Source organism: Vanessa cardui, chromosome 11 (assembly GCF_905220365.1).
Source record: "Vanessa cardui chromosome 11, ilVanCard2.1, whole genome shotgun sequence".
Lineage (NCBI taxonomy): Eukaryota > Metazoa > Arthropoda > Insecta > Lepidoptera > Nymphalidae > Vanessa > Vanessa cardui.
This window is the reverse complement of record NC_061133.1, coordinates 2,810,315-2,831,930: the sequence shown is the minus strand read 5'-3', so window position 1 is coordinate 2,831,930 and position 21,616 is coordinate 2,810,315. Positions and strand designations below refer to the sequence as shown.

General features: G+C 31.8%; 1 protein-coding gene across 10 annotated transcripts in view; it reads right to left on the bottom strand.

Annotated features, from left to right (window-relative positions):
- Nucleotides 1-21,616, bottom strand: part of LOC124533471 (rho GTPase-activating protein 21-B) — a 318,636-nt gene that overhangs the window by 151,850 nt on the left and 145,170 nt on the right. Inside the window, exon 1 of one of the 10 annotated variants that reach the window (XM_047108774.1) lies at nt 2,573-2,968. The exons of the other annotated variants lie outside the window; for them this stretch is intronic. Within the exon in view, the coding sequence (XP_046964730.1) occupies nt 2,573-2,599 (27 nt within the window). The 5' untranslated portion in view covers nt 2,600-2,968. Of the gene's footprint in view, nt 1-2,572; nt 2,969-21,616 lie in introns of those variants that run through there. 10 annotated transcript variants of the gene reach the window in all.

Here is a 21,616-nt window from a genome sequence, read left to right as displayed (position 1 = left end):
TTTAAGTAAATTTGAAATTAGAATATTCTTAATAATGATTACGCTCACAGACACAATCCAAGGTTACGAAAACGATGGCCCTACATACAAGTGTAACGTAAACGGTTCATGGGAACTAATAATAAACATTAACAATGAGTGTTGCCGTTTGATGTGAGCGAGCGCGTCATAGCCCGGGCCGCCACTCGTAAAACTAAATTCGGTACTGGTAATTGTACAGTCGACTGCACTTGTGGATTAAGCAATAGCAGGAAATAAATGACCCAAAATAATACATGTATGTGTGCATTATAACGATTTACAACCGCAGTTGAAGTCAACTGAAGTTGTTTTACGTATGTATGTCGAGTAGACGGTCTATCTTTAACGCCGATAGCAATTTTCTAATACAAAATATTCGAACGAGGGCAATGCTTTCTGTATATTTAGTGATAAACAAAAATCTAAATCACGTTCGAATTTGCAAAAGTAAACCGCAAAAAATGTCGCCAAGTTCGTGTGCTTTCACCGCGATCGCCAGAAAACGTTTGTCCGGCGACTTAATTCTGATTGAGATTAAGCGATTAAGCGCCATCTAAATGTATAAAGTGGACGAAATAACGACTCTATATGTTCGACATAAGTCTCCTTATAGAAGTGGACCCCACATTGGCATCCGCAATGTCCTGGCGTAAGGCCAACAGGCAATTGAATGAGTGACGATACGAAACGACCAAAAAACCAGGGGTAGACGGTCACGTTCACTCTATTTCTGGGAGGTCAGATTCTGAAGTGCCTGTGAGTCAGAATCAATTCGCCACTCGAGATGAAAATCCATCCATTGAGCAGCCTAGAGCAAATGTATTGCTGATTACGATAAAGGCAATACTCATTAGATGTAGAACTCAATACAATTTACCTTTCGAATACTTGGAAATAAACTGTAAACTTTTTAAATTATATATTAGTAGCATCACTGGGAATTTGACAGTTTTATTCGAGGAGTAAGCAAAGTTAGAGTTAAGGGGACGCCTATTCTAGAGTATGTCGGACGTGACATGATAACTAAGTGTCCGTTGAAAATAAGCGCATGCGCAATCGAAGCTAGGCAGCTGTCTGCCTCCGATAAATATGAAGTTATCATTTTGAGTTTCTAAGATTGTCTATTGTAAAAGATTGAAATTGTTGTCTTCTATTTAAACAAGTAATTTCGATAATAGCAATTACCGTATATCTTCTTCCTACTAATAGTTTTATATCATACTATTTTTTTTTTTCATTTATATAAAAACATCTACTTCTGTATACAAACTAAATAACTTCATGGCATTGATTGAAATATATATTTTTAAATGATTTAAATATAAACTAATATACATTAGCTGTTCATTTCTATTGAGATTCCCTTGTGAGTAATGGAAGTTACGACCTGGTCTTGGCAAAATCGCAAGTTATAATATTACATAACATTTGACGTGTTTTATTCTTTGACACAAGTGGTAGGGTCTGGCGTTAGGTTCAAAAGGATGAGTCAAATCAGCTTCTAGTTATGATCTCATCGTAACATTATTATTAAAACTGTTGTTTGTACGCAATTAATGTCTAACTTTCTTTTAAATTTAATATACATAATTATTTTGTGTATCTTTAGACTATATGATTTACGTGTAGTGTAAATATGAGAGCCTATTTTATGCTTTACTTGTTTTTTGAAAAAATATATTGGAACTTTTTGTAAGTCAAACATTTACTAAATCCAACACCAGAAATTATGTGATCTAAAGACAATTTCAAACTGTCTTATAGACGATCAGACGTAAAAAAAATTGTTACAGAAAATACGTAAAAATAAAGGTCCAGTTACAATCGTATAAACAAGTCAATCACACGATTAAACAACAGGAATTTGATACGACATAATTGATAAGACTGCGGCCTTGGACAAATTATACGTAATAGTGATACCGATACTACATTCGGTCTCACGCTTCGGCCTTGGGCGAGTACAAAAATGATTTACGAGTTCCGAAGTGAAAACTTTTTAGTCGTAGTGTCACATTCTATATGACATTTAATTTAGCTGTTTCTTCGATAATACACAATCTTAATATGTATCAATACTTTTTTTGTTATTAAAATCGACTAACTTTAAATCTCACTATAAACACGAGCTACTGTTTATTCTTACTAAATAATTTATGAATTGGGGAATGATAAATGAAATTATATTTAATGCAATATTAATCGTCGGCTTAAATAATTGACAGCATTTATTCAGTTACAACAACAAAACATAAAATAGAATACAATATGATTTATAAAAGGAAACGTCTCAAATGTTATACTGATGCGCAGTTTTAAAAATAATATCAGAAAAAACAACGACATATAATTCAGAGGAAATCCAATATGGAATATTTTCATGATACGTGATAAAGCTGATCGACGTAAACAGAAATAACTGAACGAAACGATAAGCTGATATTACTGTAAATATAGCTAGTGATAAGGTCGAAGCGAACAGTTACATTTTTTTTTTCGCAGTTCGCAAAAAATGATATTAATGATTGTAGTATTTCAGGATTCCGCTCACCTTAGTTGCGTCGGTGTTGGCGTTCATCCAACTACAGATGCTTACGATCTGGCTGTCGCCGAAATTTGCTCTCTAACATCAGAACATAGGTAGAGTTTGTATTCCAAAAGCACCGTTCTCGATATAACAACACAAAATAAAACAAACCACAATGTCGTTTAAGTTTCGAATTATTTGAAAACACAAATCGTTAAGACCGATAAAGGTCTTTCACATCACGCTAAATATTTGCTCTGTCACAGGTGCATGAGCGTCGTAAATAATAGTGACGTTCGATGCCGGCTACACGTGCGCTCTCGACAGAAAACCGCGAATAACAGTCGATAAGAAACGCGAGCGACAAAACATATGCCCCCTCTACCACGACCGCTGCACGCTCGCGGCACAGCGAGACTGACGGACGGCCGACGGGTCGGTTTCGCAGAGCGCCGACGCACTGGCGCATCTCGACAACCCCTCGTACCCCCGCGTCAATTTGCAGACTCCCAGAAGTGCACTATAAACTGAAATTGAAAAAATCGAGAATAGACTTGCATAGCTTCAAACCATCTCACGTTTAGCCAAGGAATCCGACTACTTTTTCAATTACCAAAGTAATTATTCACGCCATTTACGGTACTGAATTAACGTACGAGCGTAAATAGTAATAGTCTCGCGTCTTGGATTCTCGTGAGAATGCTGATGCGAGAAGATGGAAATGATTATAATCGTAGACCAATTAGGGCGTAACCGAAGTACTCGTTTAGCAAATGAGAATTTTTAAAAAGCCAATAACCATGAATTTGCGAGACGATCATCGATCGTAAAGTTTTTAGTGTCATAAAAAAGTAATGGTAGTTAAATTGGATAATATATGTATAGAATATAATAAGCAGAAGTACGGGATTGTCCGTCGTAGAATGAAAGTGTGCCACATCCTGAAGGCTAATAGCGGATGACGGCGGCCGCTAGGCGTTAGGACCACGTAGGAACAACGGTACTGTCGATATGCACTGCGTTCATTTGCATAATCGTCACCGTGATTAACTTAAATTTTAAGTTATATTTAATAACAATATATTATTCCTGGTCACTAATAATTGGGAATGTGTGAAGTTAAAAATATTGACGTTTTTTTTAATTAAAAAAAAAAAATACATTTGTGCCTGTAATTATACTGGTGTATTCACCCTTCAAGCCGCAATACAACAATACCACATAATGCTGTTTTGCCTTAGAGTATAAGATGATTTGGTGGTACCTACCCAAACGGGTATGCACAAAGTTCTACCACCACGCGAAAATTATTTAACAAATACGACAGACTGAATGTAAATCGCATATTTTTCTGATGAAGCTGCTAACTGCCCATTATATCACTGAAAGGCAATTAGCCTTAGTAATTATAATAAAACTATAAACCACTTAAACACAGATGTTGAACTGGAATTCGGTAATAAAACAATAACAGTAAAAACGTAGAGTAGTCTACAAAACACGATTTCGTAATACAATGAAATCTTTAATCCAATTTTATTAAAGCAATCTTCTCTGTTTCTTAGAAGTTACAAATATATTCGGTAAATAATATCTTGTACTCAACATTATAACGTAATTTCTTGCATAGTTAAATAATATCCAGGTTTGATCAATTGTAAGATGAACGGACGAAAAAAAAATTGGAGTTCTGTTAAAAATAGGTCAAGCTTTATACCTAAGAGGCTTTAAATCGAACACTTTAGAAAAGATAAATTCTAGAACAAACAAAAAATAAAAGGTCAAGGCTGAAGACTTAACGAGCAAAAGAAACGAATTAAAATGTTTTAGACTTTTAAAACGTCTATTTTTATTCAAGCGCTTGAATGTTAACATAAAAAAATAAATCTCTTGCAAAAAAGATCGCTTCTGAAATTGTAACTTGTTATAAATGATTAATAACCACATCCAAATGACCCGATCTTTTGAATTCCCGTCTAATTGTATCAGTTTTCTCGAATCTGGTATGCAATGGAGTTTATCGCCCATCTACCAAGTCAACTGTGCGTATTCTTTCTAGCAATGGCGAGGAACGAATCGCGTTTTGCTTTTTATTGGTCATATAAAAAATGCCAGTAGCTCGTTAAATTGTAAGGTTGTTATTGATTGTGATTAAGACGGCTCCGTTATAATAATACGAATCAAAATATTGTTTTTTGTTTTGCAAATAAAGATAATAAAAACGCACCAAATGATTTATATAGTAAAAAAAAAATTAAATAGATAGCTAATATTTTCCGTGAATAGGAAAAACTCTATCTATATTTCGATTTATTTCTTTTTTCAGACAGCATGGCAAAATAAGTCAACAATCTCTTCGTTAGATGTGAGACGTTTGTGTGGCTCTAATATAAATTGTCAATAATCTATAGTCTTATGTTCACTGAGTTACTAATCAAAGGAATCAAAATTCAGCTTGGAAACTTATAAGGATGAACATATAACATGTTCGGCAAGATAAATCAACTGCTAAAGCTAATGACGATAAACATGAGATGTTTAGTGAGATAACAGATTGACGATTTGATTCGCTCTCGAAGGCACCTATTAAAGGTGGTCTACAAACTGAAGCGACAAACTCACTCACATAATTTAATCAAACCTTAGACGATTGAAACTCTTTTGTTTTGTCTTCTTATTAAACCAATAAAATTAACAATTCGTTAGAAGTATATATATAAACTGTTCTATTGTAACTAACTCAACATTATTAATTATCTTATTATAACTGTTAAACTAATTTTTTATCCCACTTTCGAAATGATCTAATGAACTTTTATCAAAGTTCACTATAAGAAAGTAAATGTCCGCAATTCCTTGCGGCAACATTATTTTCCCATTTTTGCCAATCGGCTGTCCGAGCGGGCGATATTTCCTTAAAAGACTTTCTCTTTCCCATTGTAGTATCAGAGGTGTCGAGCGATTTATCGGCGGGCACGTATCGGCCGACAAGTACACGGCGGGAATCGAACCCTCGGACCTTGGTGCGAGTGAGAACAAATTTCTCTAAGGCAAAAGATTCGTTGCTTTGCTATAATTTATTGCATACGTATCTGTAGTGCTATCTTACTTCGGTATTGCTTTCGCGTATACCTTTAACGATATTTACTAACTGAATACTATTATTCTTCTATAATATCTTATTTATAGACTTCGTATGAATTCTAAGTTTGGAATGGCTATAGTTATAAAATTTGCAATATCTATTTTCTTTCTTAGTAATGAAAGTCACTTTACATCATCACTAAACACAATGTTAGCTACAGACGCAACAGGAGATTATACATTTTTATTTCCTTTTGTAGTGGAAATGAAGTCTTTAGAGTTACGTATGTATATTCGTCATATTTAATAATAGAGTCGATGATGTAAAATTACAGCTACTTTATTATTTGCATGTCAATAATAATCGAATTAAAAACAAAGCTTATAATATACGCGTCACAATCAGAAATATAAATTATGAAAAATTCAAAACTACGTTGTTTGTTTCATGTACATTTCTTCCTGTATAAATTCTTTCTGCGATTTGAGCAAGATTCAAAAGTAGGACTTTTATAGTTAATCGAAATGGACAAATCTATTTCGTGAAATTCTTATCCCTACTTTCTTATAGTTTCTAGATTAGGGACTGCGATCACATAATATTGTGTAACCAAACCGTGCAGTACTATCTTTGTATATTCAATCCAACGGAAATAGCATATCACGTACTGCGATAATTCAACCAATTAATAGCAAGAGCTGAGTATCGGGGCAGGTAGCTGGTGTATTGAGGAAACATTTCACCGGCTAATTGATATTTGCATAGACTCTCGTTAGTGAGAAGCCAACACGGAAGCTATGCGGGTTACATCTGTGACCTTATAAAATGGTACTCGTAGATTGAGCAATTAATTTATGGTCACTTTATTTATGCATATAAGGGTAACTCATATCTCGAACTATAATTTCAAATTATCATTTCTAAGGAATTTCTAATAATATTGATTTATAAGTTGCGCTTCAATATGTTGGAAAATAAACCGCCCTCTAATAACTACGTACATATTTGTATTCCACGTGGAATCTGCGGATACGTTTTGTATAAAATGCAAAAGCAGAGTAAGTTTTTAATTAAAGTGCTCAGACTCTTGTATGTACACGCATGTTTCAATTTTCATTAGCAAAGTATGTACGTTAATGTACGATGTTTTGATATGAAACATTATTGATATGGGATTTCATGGTACCTACAGCAAAGCTCACTAGCTTGATTATACTTACTGATTCTATATTAAGTTCTTAAATTTAAAAAAACGAGTTGGCGCCCGCGGCTTCACTTGCGTTATAAAGGATTGTCGTTGCTTGAAGTTCAAACTTTCTTCAAATCAAATTACAACATATTCAATCCGGTGTTTTGGCCGTGAAAGATTAGCAGATATACAGATAATTAGATAGAAGAAATTTTGTATTTATATTGTGAGTACAGATACATAACTTTTTATGGTATTATTCGGATGAAGTTTGTATAAGGCTTCGTAAAGATAGGCAATACACATAAGTTACTATGTCGTATGTATGCATTTTAGTTTGCGTGAACATGTAATCATGGATAAATTTTTTTTTTTCTTCTATATAATTGGCGCGGACTTAAAAATTAAACTTTAGCAAAAATCAAGTTTTTACTCTAGATTGTGTATTGATATTATATTAAAGCTTTAATATTAGGTAATATTAAGTATGTTGCCACAATATGGTTTTATAGGTTAACGTTAAATTTTAATTAAATGTCATTATTATGTTAAACGATTACGATTGTTCAATACGATAGCTGACAGAGTTGATTTGTTTTGTTGCAGTATGAGTGAACTCACAATAGTTGCTACTTGGAATATATCATATACAATTTAGTATTATATATATTATTATAACATGGTTAGATGTATTAAATTTGTTTTTTTTAAAGTGCTGTAATATCGAATTGGGGCACAATCCTGTAATGATATGTATACAGTGTGGCATTAAATAAATAAATAAATAAATAAATTATTCAACGACAAATTCATCGGCTATTAATTTATTAGGCTACTATGTTAAATAGTTCATATCTACGTTCAAATTCAAAGTAAAATCAAACCGGATTAAAATAATTATTAGTAATTACGTATTTTTTACTCTCTATGACTTAGATATGACACACAAATTTGCGCAATGGTGTGTTACTTTTTCCAAATGAGTGAGTTATAAAATAACATATTAATTGAATTTAATCGATATAATCCCCGTGGTTACAATTATGTCGCAAATAGGCTATCACCGTATTATAAATTATATCTAATTAATATGTATTTTTTATTTCTATGTAAAGATACAGCAAAAATTTAAATCTTTGGCAAAAAGTAAGTGACCAAAATTAAGATTCAAGTCTATTATATGGTTGGTAAGTTTCGTAAATAATTCCAAGGAAACTATCAAGGATTCCGATCTTCGATAATTCCATCCTCGTCTTAAATTAGTTATTTTAAATTGACGTACAAAATATATCGAATGAAATTGTCTTTTTATCGAGATAAAAGGCGATAAAGACGCCACTGTTATCAATAATTACACTCACCTATAATTAAAACAACTATTATTGCAATATGTATTTAACGAGACCAAATAAGGTATCCAATATATGCCTTCATCAGCACAACTTCCTAGATCGAAACATATACATAGGAATTTTACAAACGTGATTTTGTCGTCGTAAATCTGAATAATCGTCCGTCGGGTGCAATTACGAAAATTGTATGAATTGCTGTATACAATCTTCATAAGTCTTCAAATATTAAACCTCGTAAAGTATGAGCAGGACGTTGGGAATTATGCCCAGAATTTACAATGTATTTACGTCTGTTTGAATGGCTGACATTTTGAATGAAGATGAATATGATACCCGTAGACCATTAAACCGAAAACGGACTCCAAGGCCAGATGTAGTTCAGACGCGGCGAGATAAGAATGGCAAGTGCATTTTTTTTATTTGCGTTCAAAATGTTAGTATTTATATCAAGTTTAGCAAATACTGACTTCCCATATATCGAACTATATTATCATCTTATTTATTCTTAATAAGTAAATTATAGAGGAATTTGTATAGGTCTTAAGATTTTTCTAGAATTTGTGACGCACATACTTTTATCACAAGGAACAAACATAAACATGTAACCACAGTTACCTTATTACACAAAGACGATAAATCTCTTGTAAGAAAACGAACACGCAACAGTATCGCAGAAAACGTTTAAATTAAGAACACAATAAAACTTCGATTATTTAAGCGTAGCATAAGAATATTGACATCATAGGACACAGTGGTATTTATTAGCTTTTATTTTGAAAAATGTATAAGTCATGACTTTGATTAAATATTTTTTTTAATATGTCGGTCGATCAGTTTCACTAATCACTTCTGGTATACAATAATTCTAGCTGAGAATGCGGCTTTACCCACGCAAATTAATAAAAAAAAAACTTCTAACCCTCGTTAGGGGGTAAAACTAAGTTACCCACTAGTTTCCTTATGATCCGTTCTTAGCGTATGTTATATGTATACCCTATAAGGAACCTACTTGCCAAATTTCAAGTTATTAGATGTTATAGTTTCTGAGATTTTATTATTCATACATGACAACTAATTAGCAAGAATAGCAGTTAAGGATTCGTTAAATTAAAATATAAGAGGAATATTATTATCTGTAGCTATGACATATTTCTGTCTTCGTAGTCTTGAATCTGTGACGTCAGAATTGAAATCATTAAATCGTGAAGAACGAACGAGGAGATTTTTTAAGGTTGCCAAAGGAGTCGAGTCAGTTTTTGTGCGTTCAAAAGTAACAAGTTCTAAGTCGCTTTTTTGTCGCTTTTTATAGTAGGTTGTAAAAAATATATACCGTAAAGTCAAAAACGGAGAAAGATAAAAAAGATTAATTATATATTTTAATATTATTCCTTTCTGCTACTGAGAATTTGTGTATTGGAAAATCTAACAAGAAGTCGATAATCAAACGCAAGCCTTGAGATCTGTGATTGATACATGTTCGCCACTAGACCAACGAGTCAGTGTAAAGTAATAATAATTTCTACATTACCAAATAAAAACACGACGAAAGCGTATCAAAATGAATACATACAAAATTCCATTTTTACCTGCAACAAATAAAATAAAATATATTGTTAATAATTTAATTAAATCACAGTCCAAAATGCAAATCCGGATTGGAAGGAATCGCATTTTATTTGTTAATTGAAAGTGAACTTTAATTACATAATCACAACGTTGATTTTTGACAAAATAGTGTGCACATTCCATATATATTTTCACTCATTAATTAATATTACGCAACGTATTGAAGTAATCACGCCTAATGGAGAATGACAATCAGGTGTTTTGATATTAGTTGACTGTTCAAAAACAGCGTCACTTTTTGATATATTATTGTAACTGGCTTCATTTTGCGACTTGACCATGTGGAATGTTAAGCTATAAAATTGAATGCCTTACATTTGGGGTTTCAACGAATGAATGAAAAAAATAAATCGCCAAACGGCAATACTTAGTATACAATACTTAGTAGTGTTCCGGTTTGAAGGATCAGTGAGCTAGTGTAACGACAGGCACAAGGGACATAACATCTTAGGCGGTAAGGTTGTTGGCGCGTTGGCGATACAAATGGTTGCTAATGGTTAATATTTCTTACAGCGTCAACATCTATGGGCTGTGGTGATCACATACCATCATATCGATATCGCCATCTGCCTATATCATAAAAGAAACATAATTCTTATACTACCAGTAAACCGGACTGTTCTTAATTACATTAATATGTTCAATCGTTAGTCGTTACATGAGTTATCATCGTTATGGAATGTAGATTTCACCGAGAAAAACCGGCAAACTACTCAGTTGTTACTCTTATAATTCAATTGAATAATATAAGTATGTAAATTATATTTAATATATGTATGTGCTGCGATATTTTTTACACTATGTGATGATTACCAAACAATATACTTATTTAAAAAAAGTCGTTAGTACATGATATGTTAAATACTATGCTAATAAATTAATTAAACCCCATATAAATCATTTACGATACCAGAATTTTATAATTTTACGTAATTAATTGACATAAATAGTTGAATATATTTTTGTTTTCGTTTTTATTATTTCTATTTTTATTTTATTTTATATTTTGTGTTCTGTATTTTATGTTTCTGTTGTACTATAAAGTATTTGAACATTAACAAATATTTAACATCAATCGATTCATCAACTTTTTTAATAAAGGTTTTTTAACTTTCATGGTATTACTTAACCAACAGCCTTAGACAATAAACTGCAATTGCGCATATCTGTGTTCCTCATTATGTGACCCAAATATTGCAACTTTCTCTTTAAGCTTAACCAAATTATAAATCGAATTTGCAATCTACTTTGCACATATTTCAGTCATATATTTTTTTTATGTTAAAATTTAATTCAATAACAATAATATTGCCAAGACCATATCACGAGTTTAATTAAGCGATTATATCGGCATTCCAATTAGTCGCCACGGAATTATAAAAATAATATTATTAAACCAAGTTTCGCATTACTATTTTCATATAATCAACCCTGATTATATGAAAATATATAAAACTGGGGCAGTATTGACAATTAACTGCTTATTTTAATTAGGTTTCTTTTTTGTATGTATTGTGTTTTTGTTGAGTATGTTATTTAAGTTATATAACGGAGGAACGTAATTAGATGGATGGGACATCACAGCAAACGCAAGTAATATATGAATCGCTTAAGTGTACTAAGGATGACAGTTTTATTTTTTTAAGACAGATAAACCAATATATAGCATCTGCGACATACATATTATATATATATAAAAGTTTTAATCATAGCGAGCTTCCACGAGTATACCTAGCAAGTATTGCGACCTTTTGCGGCCTAATAATACTAGTAATCAAAAGGCCCTTATAGCAAATAATTGGGAAGGGTAGAGGATGCAGTTTGTTTTAATACGAGGGTGAACCGTATAACACTTTCGCTTTCTAGTTAAAACGCTGAATAAAATAACTTGAAAAGTGCATTAACGATTGTTCATAATAATAATAATACAATTATACAATTGCAACTTTACTTTACTTTACTTTAAAACAAAAAAATATATAATAAGAAGTCTTCGATGCTCTCAACGTTTATCCGTTCGTTATGATTATTTTTTTATACATGACGCAGACGCCTTTGGACGTTTTATTATCGATATACAGGATAGTTAAAATACTCTATCAATGTGTCTAGAATTCGAGCTGGCATGGTCGTGGTAAATATCTTAACAAATATCGTCTGTTTATCAGATACAAATAACGAAGACCTTTAAAACTAAAATAGAAGCACTATATCAAAAGACAATCTAGATCATTATGCATCTAGCAGAAAGCAAAGAGGCAACACGCAATCGAATGATAAATTACAACAAAGGGATACCTTCAATTCACAACAAACAATGGAAGTACTGGCTGATAACTGAGCATAGAATCTAGTACGGTGCAGAATGCACTTAGGACTTTATTCCCACTAGGCGAGTAAAATAAGCGCCTTCTAGGCACTATACCTTAATAACTTACTTGTTCAACATGAAAAATAGTCGGACAAGTGACACGAACACAGGTTCTTATCCCATTGTTCGTTGCTCCCCCACATTTATTTTAAGGTAAGTGAAATGAGCTTGAAGAAAACAAATGTAAATCAGTGTAGAGCAAAAGATCAAGGTCCACCCGATTATATTATTGCATGAATAAATTGTTTTAAACAATGAATAAGTCAAGTCTGAGGGCTTGTACGATAAACATCTTTAAACTTGGCGGTCGCTATTAATAAATCAAGTAACGTTAAAAATTATAAGAAATATGATTCGTTTGAGTTATTATTTAAGTTCGAATACGGAACTTGTGAGCGAAACGTCAACATAATATTAAAAATATGTTCTTAACGATCTCAACGTATCACAAAACCGAATCAAGGAAGATTATTTTTTTTCGTTTTTGAACAGCACGATAACGACTAATAATATTTTGTTCATAAATATATTTTAAAAACGACATATAATAAAATAAACCGATACAGTACGATTAAATAGTAAGTAAAACAATTGAAATAGTTTAACGTTATGTAAGACATAAATCCAGGGAAAATTAAATTCACCAAGACTATTAAAAATGGATAAAAATGGTGGTTTTTTTATACCAAATTAATGCGATTCAAACCATCACGATAGGTGAAAATGGTCATTTATAGAATTGAATTAAATAAGTATAACTAGTAGTAGTGAGTTGGCACTCTTTATCAGTAATAATATATTTGAATAAATATATATTTATATATATAAATTAATTACAATTACATCTCCTGCTTGAAAATGTAATAATTAACTTCATTCTTTTTATATTTCATCGTCGTCATCTTTGAACTTTTAAATGTATAAATATTTTACCCGAGATGACAATTTTCACCCCTTTCGAATTCCACTTCACTTGATATAAAAAGGTAACATTTCTTCTTTTTATATAACGAAGGCTATTATAATAGATAAGCGTATTATCCAGTCCAATAGAGCGTGAAGCGACCTTAAAGAACGACTCTTAGGGTTCCCGACAACTATAATAAAATATACTTTGTTTCATAAAAATATAATAAATATTCCTTACATAAATCAGGTATATTATAAAATACATACATCAAATTTTGTGCAAGTCCGTCTGCGTAGGTACCATCCACTCATCAGTTATTCTACCGCCAAATAACAGTGCTCAGTATTGTTGTGTTCCGGTTTGAGCCGGTGTAACTATAGGCACAAGGGACATAACATCTTAGTTCCCATGGCAAATTGACGATGTAAGGAATAGTTAATATTTCTTACAGCGTCATTGTTTATGGGTGATGGTGACCACTTTCCATCAGGTGCCCATATGCTCGTCCGCTAACCTATACTATAAAAAAAGGAAAATTGCGTGAGCTAGAGAAACGCACCTTTATTTGCCCCCTCTAATTGCGAAACCGCTATCAACCATATAGGTACTATGATAGCTAATCAATACAGCAGTTGCCTAAAATCTTTATATATTTACTATATAACAGTCATAATATTATATTTCAATTGTTATATTTTATAAGCAAGCAAAGACTAATCCATATGGTTTGTGGTATCCAAAAAGTCACAATTTAAAAAAGGATTCATATATTTTTTAAGTTACCGACACACTGTTTCTAAGTTGGACGAAGCCTCGTTAGGAAAAGTAATGTATTATGCAGCGCAAAAGGAGGAAGTTACATGGAAAGTAATGTAATAGACTAACTAACCGTAAAATTTTTGTTAGTTTTCGCTTTTCTTCGTGAGTTTACGATTGACGTACAAAATCGTTGTTATGGGCAATAAACGATAACAAATTTGTTATAATATTATTGTTACGAGTATTGCGTTTATCTCATTTATTTCTACAACTCTTATCGTAATCGCGATATTACATTTATATTCTAGTGTCAGTGCCTTTTGATTTCTAGAAACTACTAGATTTTTACATTTATTTTGTAAAGCTTGAAATCGATGATCGATCGGCCTTTGTTTTATTTTATTGTTTTACGTGTCTTCCTCGACATCGTCGCTGAATGTGAATCTGTAGCAAAAAAGTTAAAAGGAATTGTACTTTTTTCTTAACATTAATGTATTTAACTCGAAAACTAGCTGATAATTTACTAACGTTTAGTGTGAAACGACTTTCGAAAGCAAATTGTACATGACATATTTATTTCAGTAATATATTAAAAATAATTCAATCGTAGATATAAACAATCTTTACCGAAGAAGGTTGCACTTTCTACGTCACAAACAGCAGTTAGTGTCAATGAGTCAGAGGCGATGGTTTATCAGCAGGACGCGCCGTGGGCGAACAGGGCCACAATTAAAACCTCCCACACGTAAAGACCAGCATAGAATGTTGAAATCATATCTTCGTTATTTGACAGGTATGTGATTTCTCCCATATCAGCTAAGTATCACGGTATTCCATTTTATTAACCCAACTGCTTACACTTAATGCAAAAATATCGCAATTTTAAATATATCATTTCATTTAATGTTATTTCAAAGGATAATATCGTGTAATTTATGTTGCTTAATTTCGATCGTATCTTGAATTTAACGAGTCTTTACTGCGCTCGTAGTCTCGGGGGAAATCATGGTGTCACGATTTATTTTACGGATTTAAATAAATATTTATATTAAGGTGAAATATTTTAAAAATCTTAAGTAAAAAGTAAAATAACAGCGTGTAAATGTCTCACTCGTATGATGGCCAAAGACCACTTCTACCTAAGAAAAATTAGATCTTTTTCCACCACGTTGTTCTAATGTGGGCCGTTAAAACATACATGTGACAAATCTTCAACTGACAAATACAAGTTGCCTTACGAATCCTTTATAGGATTCCTTCAGAGCTGATCACGAAATTGGTTGCAAACAAAATTGTATAAAGAAATCTGTGATACTTATTCTTGTTTGTTGTGTAAAGTGAACTTCATAATGTTCGTTTAAGATTCACATGCTTAAACCACTAAGTCATCTTAGATCAGTAACTTTTTATTATATCTTGTATTAGTGATGAGTGATAGTGAAAAAGTACTAAATTGACATAATTAATATTTCAGTTGGTACTCACAAGTAGATTATAAAAAATTATTATTTTTAAAGTAATTTCGAGTATATTGATCTTTATAGAGACACAAATATAACCACACGTCTGTCTGTTTTTAACATTAAAATAATCGCTTTTTACTAAATGCATACACGCTGAATATCACAAAATATATTTTTACAATTATTTTCTGTTTGACTGATATAATAAGGGATAACTTAGGCTGCAACATTATTTTTTCGTTAATTTTAAGCTTACATTAACTTGCGGGCACTTCTAGTAACTTATAAGGCCTAAAGAAATTCTTAGTGATTCATATCAAAATTTGTCCACTATTGCGATGGAATGAATTAAAGACGTCACAGATATATCTCTTTCAATGGACACACTACTCAAGACAATTTCTCTGTCGGGAGTCGGTACTCGATACCATATCGGGTAGCGGAGTATGAAACAATAATAATGAATATGAAGATTCTTATGATAAATCAGACGTCTCAAAAGTTCACCTCGATTGTTTTATTCAGACATCAATCTTAATCTTTATTGTTTTTTAATTTGACATACCTGTACGACGGTGCATACTGAATGTTCAAAACGAGATATTTAAATCGTGTGTATGCAATTACATGGTCATGTTTAAATGTCGGTTAGATTTATTTGTGTATGTGTAGTTAAAAGTCAAAAATATAAGTTTCAAAACGTTTGTAAATACATATATTTTAACATTGTTTTTAACGCTAGCGATACTATTAAGCCTCGTTTGGCAGGTGCTAAATAACCTCATTATTTTTTAAATTAAAGAATTCGTATCACCCTACCTATTAGAAGGTGACGTTTCATACAAATATCAAATGAAATATTTGGCATTCGGGACAAATATAAAAACATTTTGTAGTATTGAAAAAAATGTAATTAATAAGCTTTTTAAAAAGGAGTACTTTCGATAGAATATACACTAAGAAACGGTGTTTTTATTAATCGTATTAAATAAAATTTCGATTAAAAATGTTAATAATAGTTAAATAAAATATATTTTTCATTTTTGGTTTTCAAAAATATTGGCTATATTGAATAAATAATATTCTATATTGAATACTTAATATGTCTATATTGAAGCCAATATTTGTATGGAATGTTCAAAGAGACGGTATTGAACGTATTACACATATTATCAGGACATTGGTTTTTAAATTAGTGAATATCAGACAAGGGAATAAAAAAACTACATACAATTGATATTCGTTAGCTCTACCCATAGAAATTTGACATATTTTTGAATTAATCAGAAATATTTTATATGTAATTAAATTATTAAAATGAAACGCAATGATATGGAAGAGTAGGTCAAATTCAAACAATTTTATTCGACATATTACCAATTATGAAAATGAACCTTTTTTCGTCCGCTATATTTGACTTGTAATAATTAGAAATCCACACGTTTGGGCCACAAAGAACAGAAACGCGTTTAGTGATAATTGATTTTTTAAATTTTAAAAGGAAAAATTCAAGATAAAATTTATTTCGAACAGGTAAATTAACGAAACGAGGAATTTAAGGCTTTATAACGCTTTTATAATACTTAAAACCAATTAAACTTGTTTTGGTTTTATAACACTTCAATTAATTCCGGCTTAGTCTTGCATACATTATCATATTTAAAAAAAATATTTGATCTTATAAATTACTTTATGACATCACCGACTTTCTATTGCAATGCTTTTCGAAAAGAATAATGAAATCATTTTTTTTCTTACACAACACTTGTATGTGTTTGCATTTAATTATTGCGTAAAAGTGTCTGTATATAAAATAGTAATGCATTATAACAGTTACTTGTGTCTGCAATTATTTTTTGCATTATTAAAGAATAAATTTCAAGTGATTATCATTAAGATGTACTTTAAAAATTAATTTTCGTGCCATTAATGATAAACACGAAACGAAATAAGTATCTCATCATTACGATATTCTTACAATCGAATTTTTATTTGAAGCTATAAATAATATGTGTAAAAATTGGAGTGTCTTTTTGTAATATTAACATAGCCCTTTTTTACTCAATACACAGTACACATACCAAAATAATATTTTTCCGGCTAATCTCTGGAACGTCTGGACCGATTTTGACAGGATTTTCACTGGCAGATAACTGATATAATAAGGAGTAACTTAGGCTACAATAACATTTTTCTTTGTTAAATTCAAACTCGTATAAGGTCGCGGGCACAGCTAGTGTAGATCATATTTTCATTAGATAACATACATTCAAACCATCGTCCTTTTATTTACAAACACCATCAAATAATACATGACAGTCGGTCGATCATTTTCGCCACAATTCGTGCGGCGCGTGCGCTTTCACTCTCGACAGACCGGTCCGGGCGATCCGTTTCCGGAGGATGAACAACGCATACCGATAAGTGTGTGACAACCTAATATCATTAGATAATCATTTATTACAATTTTTTTAATACAAATTAAATTATAGCACTTTTTACCGTTGCCACATTTGTATTGATAAAATATATTGAAGCACTATTATCGTGTCTAATTTTAAGTTATTATTATATTGGGCGGAATTAAAGCTGTATACTTAATTTTTATGTTACATCATAAGAAAGAAGTAAACATTGAGGCTGTATGGTGATACTTGATAACACAAAATAGGTTTAATTTAGGTAGACAGGGTTACGTCACATTTATAGGCATAGTAACTTTGTTAGGCCGTAATTGAATAAAGTAATTGATTTTATTGTAAAATGAATCGGCGTTACATTTCTTATAAATAATGTAAATAAGAATCTCTTAAATAAATGTTGGGGTCGTATTTACTGCATGTATGTTAGAAACTTTTATTCTTTTTAATATATCAAAGATTTATACTAAGAATTAGGTATGACGTACTAATACAATAGATAATATGAAATAATAAAAACAAAAACATACGGAGTTTATTCATTTCTAGTGTATCATTAATAATACTGAAAGAATGGAAATAATTGTATATATTTATCATAATTATACATACATATTGAAATGAGTTGATAGTTATTTTTACATCTAGATATTTATTTTCTCCAGTCTATCTGTACATACCCTGTAATCGTTCAATTAATATATCATTACTGCGTCGAAAGTGAGAAGTATTTTAGTAAAACCCATAGCGCATGTATAAAAGCAGTTATTAGCCTTTAGGTGACGTAGGTGCATTATGTTTAATAATTAGAAAAATCAAATCTTATAATATGTTTCGGTGTTTTTACGTGTTCTGAAATGATATATAAGAGGAAATTTTGTATTTAAAATTAGTTAAGTAGGAATATAATTGTGTTAGTATAACTATAAAATGTAATATGGTATACGAAAGGAAAATATTGGAAACTATCTAATACGAGGTTAGTCGATAAATAAATAACGATAAGTCGATCGAAAATGTATAATATCGATAGCAACCTTCAACTCTCAGAAGAGAAAACCTAAGAACAAAACCGATGTAAAATTAGAGACAATCATAACGAAATAACATCGATATATCATGCCTGGTCCATAATCGAGTGTTGTTTAAATGTTTAACAACACGTAAACATGTTTATGTAAAACACCGGCCGTTTCACTTTGATGTGTGACAGACCGCGTGGGAGGCTGTAATCGATATTAGATAACTGCATTAGGGTTACATTTGTAAACCTGAATATCGATTTGTTGAGTCACATTTCTATAGCGAATTATATAACTGTGCCGCTCTTAAAATCGATAAGTTTTATGTTTTTACTAACGACCGCCCGCGGCTTTGTCTGCTGTATCGATAAATCTTTCCACGGTCGTTACTTCATTGCTGTATTCCTTGTGTAACAAAAGATTTTTAGTATCCGTCTAAACATAACAAGATAGAATTTGATAGTTTAGTTTTTGTATATAAGAATATTCCCATTGTTATCCACAGGTATTTTACATCAATATCTTAAAAACCTGATACCATATATGTTATGATACACTAATCATTTAGATATTAATCCATATATGTAAGTATATGTGGAGAAGTTCTTTTGTATTTCCTAATACTGCGAAGCCTATATACATAAAACTCGCGTTTTGAAGTAAATTTTATATTTACTTATATTACGGGCGACTATCGACCTCGATTTTTATTAATCGAAATAAGAATTTAGTACGTATCATTGGTTATGATTGCCATCATTTCAATCGGTATTGGAATGTCGGCAAGAATGCTAGTGACATTCCTACGTGGAATTGCAAATCGCGATTTTGAACGCGAAGCGAGCCATCAATGGAGGCTGTGAGATTTGGTATTAAATCGTTTTAATTAAAAACAAAAACATTGAATTAATAAGAACTTTCTTGGTGGTCCCTACCACCAATTTGTGCAATCCCGTCTGGTTAGAAGGGTGAGTGAGCCAGTGTAACTACAGGCACAAGAGACATAACATATTAGTTCCCAAGATTGGTGGCTCATTGACGATGTAAGGAATAAGTAATATTTCTTACAGCTTCATTGCCTATCGGTATTGGCGACCACTTACCATCAGGTGGCCCATAAGCTAGTCCACCAACCTATACCATAAAAAAAATTAGAACATACGATGAATCACATTTATCGAAAAAATTTGTAATTTACATTGTGATGCATAACAAATTCAAATTAATATGATTCATGCACATTTTAATCTCTTAATCTGGGCAAATATTAAGGCGAACTTTTTCCAACGTTTATGAGCGCAGTGAAAGGAAAGATAGCCGGGGAACAATTAAAGCGAACAATGACAAACGCACGGCCCGGATACCGAACCCGGTAGCGTTCGGGACACGACGCGTGTCGCAAGCCACGGTCGTGCCGGCCTGCGAGGCAAGTCGTATCAATAATTTAAACATAAATTATAACTTTTTTAAACGGCTATATTTTGCACAAAGAATTTAACTTTAAGCTTAAGTATTGGTACATTTATAACATTGTTATTATGTTACAAACTCTGGATACTATATCTCTTACATTAAATATTATTAAGTCAGTAGTTAAATACAAACATATAACTTTGTACTAAGGAATGTTTATGAATAATTACTTTTAAAAAAAATTGACAATGTTATTAACGAAGATGAATTAATTATACGAGTGTTTTGAGTTGACTGTAAAATATTCAACTGCTGCAGATTAGCACATGTCAGTCTGTCTAAGTTTTTTTCAAATCTAAGCAGGTTATCTCACGATGATTTCTTTACCGGCGAGCACGATATATCAAAATCAATTTGGTATTTGAAACAGTAACTGGTGTTGAGCCGCTTTTGAACATATGTATTGTACCGCTTGTATTATAAACTGATCTTTGTCAAACTTGGTGGTAGCGCTTTGTGCAAGCCCGTCTGGGTAGGTACCACCCACTTATTAGTTATTCTACTGCCAAATAACAGTACTTAGTATTGTTGTGTTCCGGTTTGAAGGGTAAGTGAGCCAGTGTAACTACAGGTACAAGGGACATAACATCTTAGTTCCCAAGGTTGGTGGCACATTGACGATGTAAGGAATAGTTAATATTTCTTACAGCGTCATTGGTGATGGTGACCACTTACCATCAGGTGGCCCATATGCTCGTCCGCCAACCTATACCATACAAAAAAAGAAATAGAACATACAATGAATCATAATTATCGAACAAATTTGTAATTTATATTGTGATGCATAACAAATACAAATGAATATGATTCATGCACATTTTAATCTCTTAATCTGAGCAAATATTAACGCGTACTTTTACCACCACCACCACCGCTTACCATCAGGTGGCCTATATGCTCGTCCTATAAACCTATTCCATAAAAAAACACGAAATCATTATCATCATTTAATTAAAGATGATGTAAGATTCAAAATAAGATTAAAAAAAAAACTTAAGCACGTGCGCCTCAGGTTTCCATAATTTCCAAAGTACCTACGAGTAGTTTTTACTATAACTACGAAAAATTTAATTCTACGTTGAATAAATTCAATTTGAGTAGTCAAACAGTTCCACGTAAATAGATTTCACTCAAACGCAAGTATAAAGAAAAGTTGTACTCAAATTCAACCCAAAAATTTTATTTTAACCTAAAGAAGTTTCACTTTTATAGCGTAGCGTTCAAGTAGTATATTTATAAAGTCGTTCAAAATCCTTGTAATATCTATTAGCTCAATACGCGTCAACACTTTCTTAGATCATTATCGCCAACGTTTGTCATAAGCTTATGTGATTGGAGTCTTAAGTGATTCTAGTTATGGTTAAATACAAGTCCAGTTTAATGGACAAGTCGATGAAG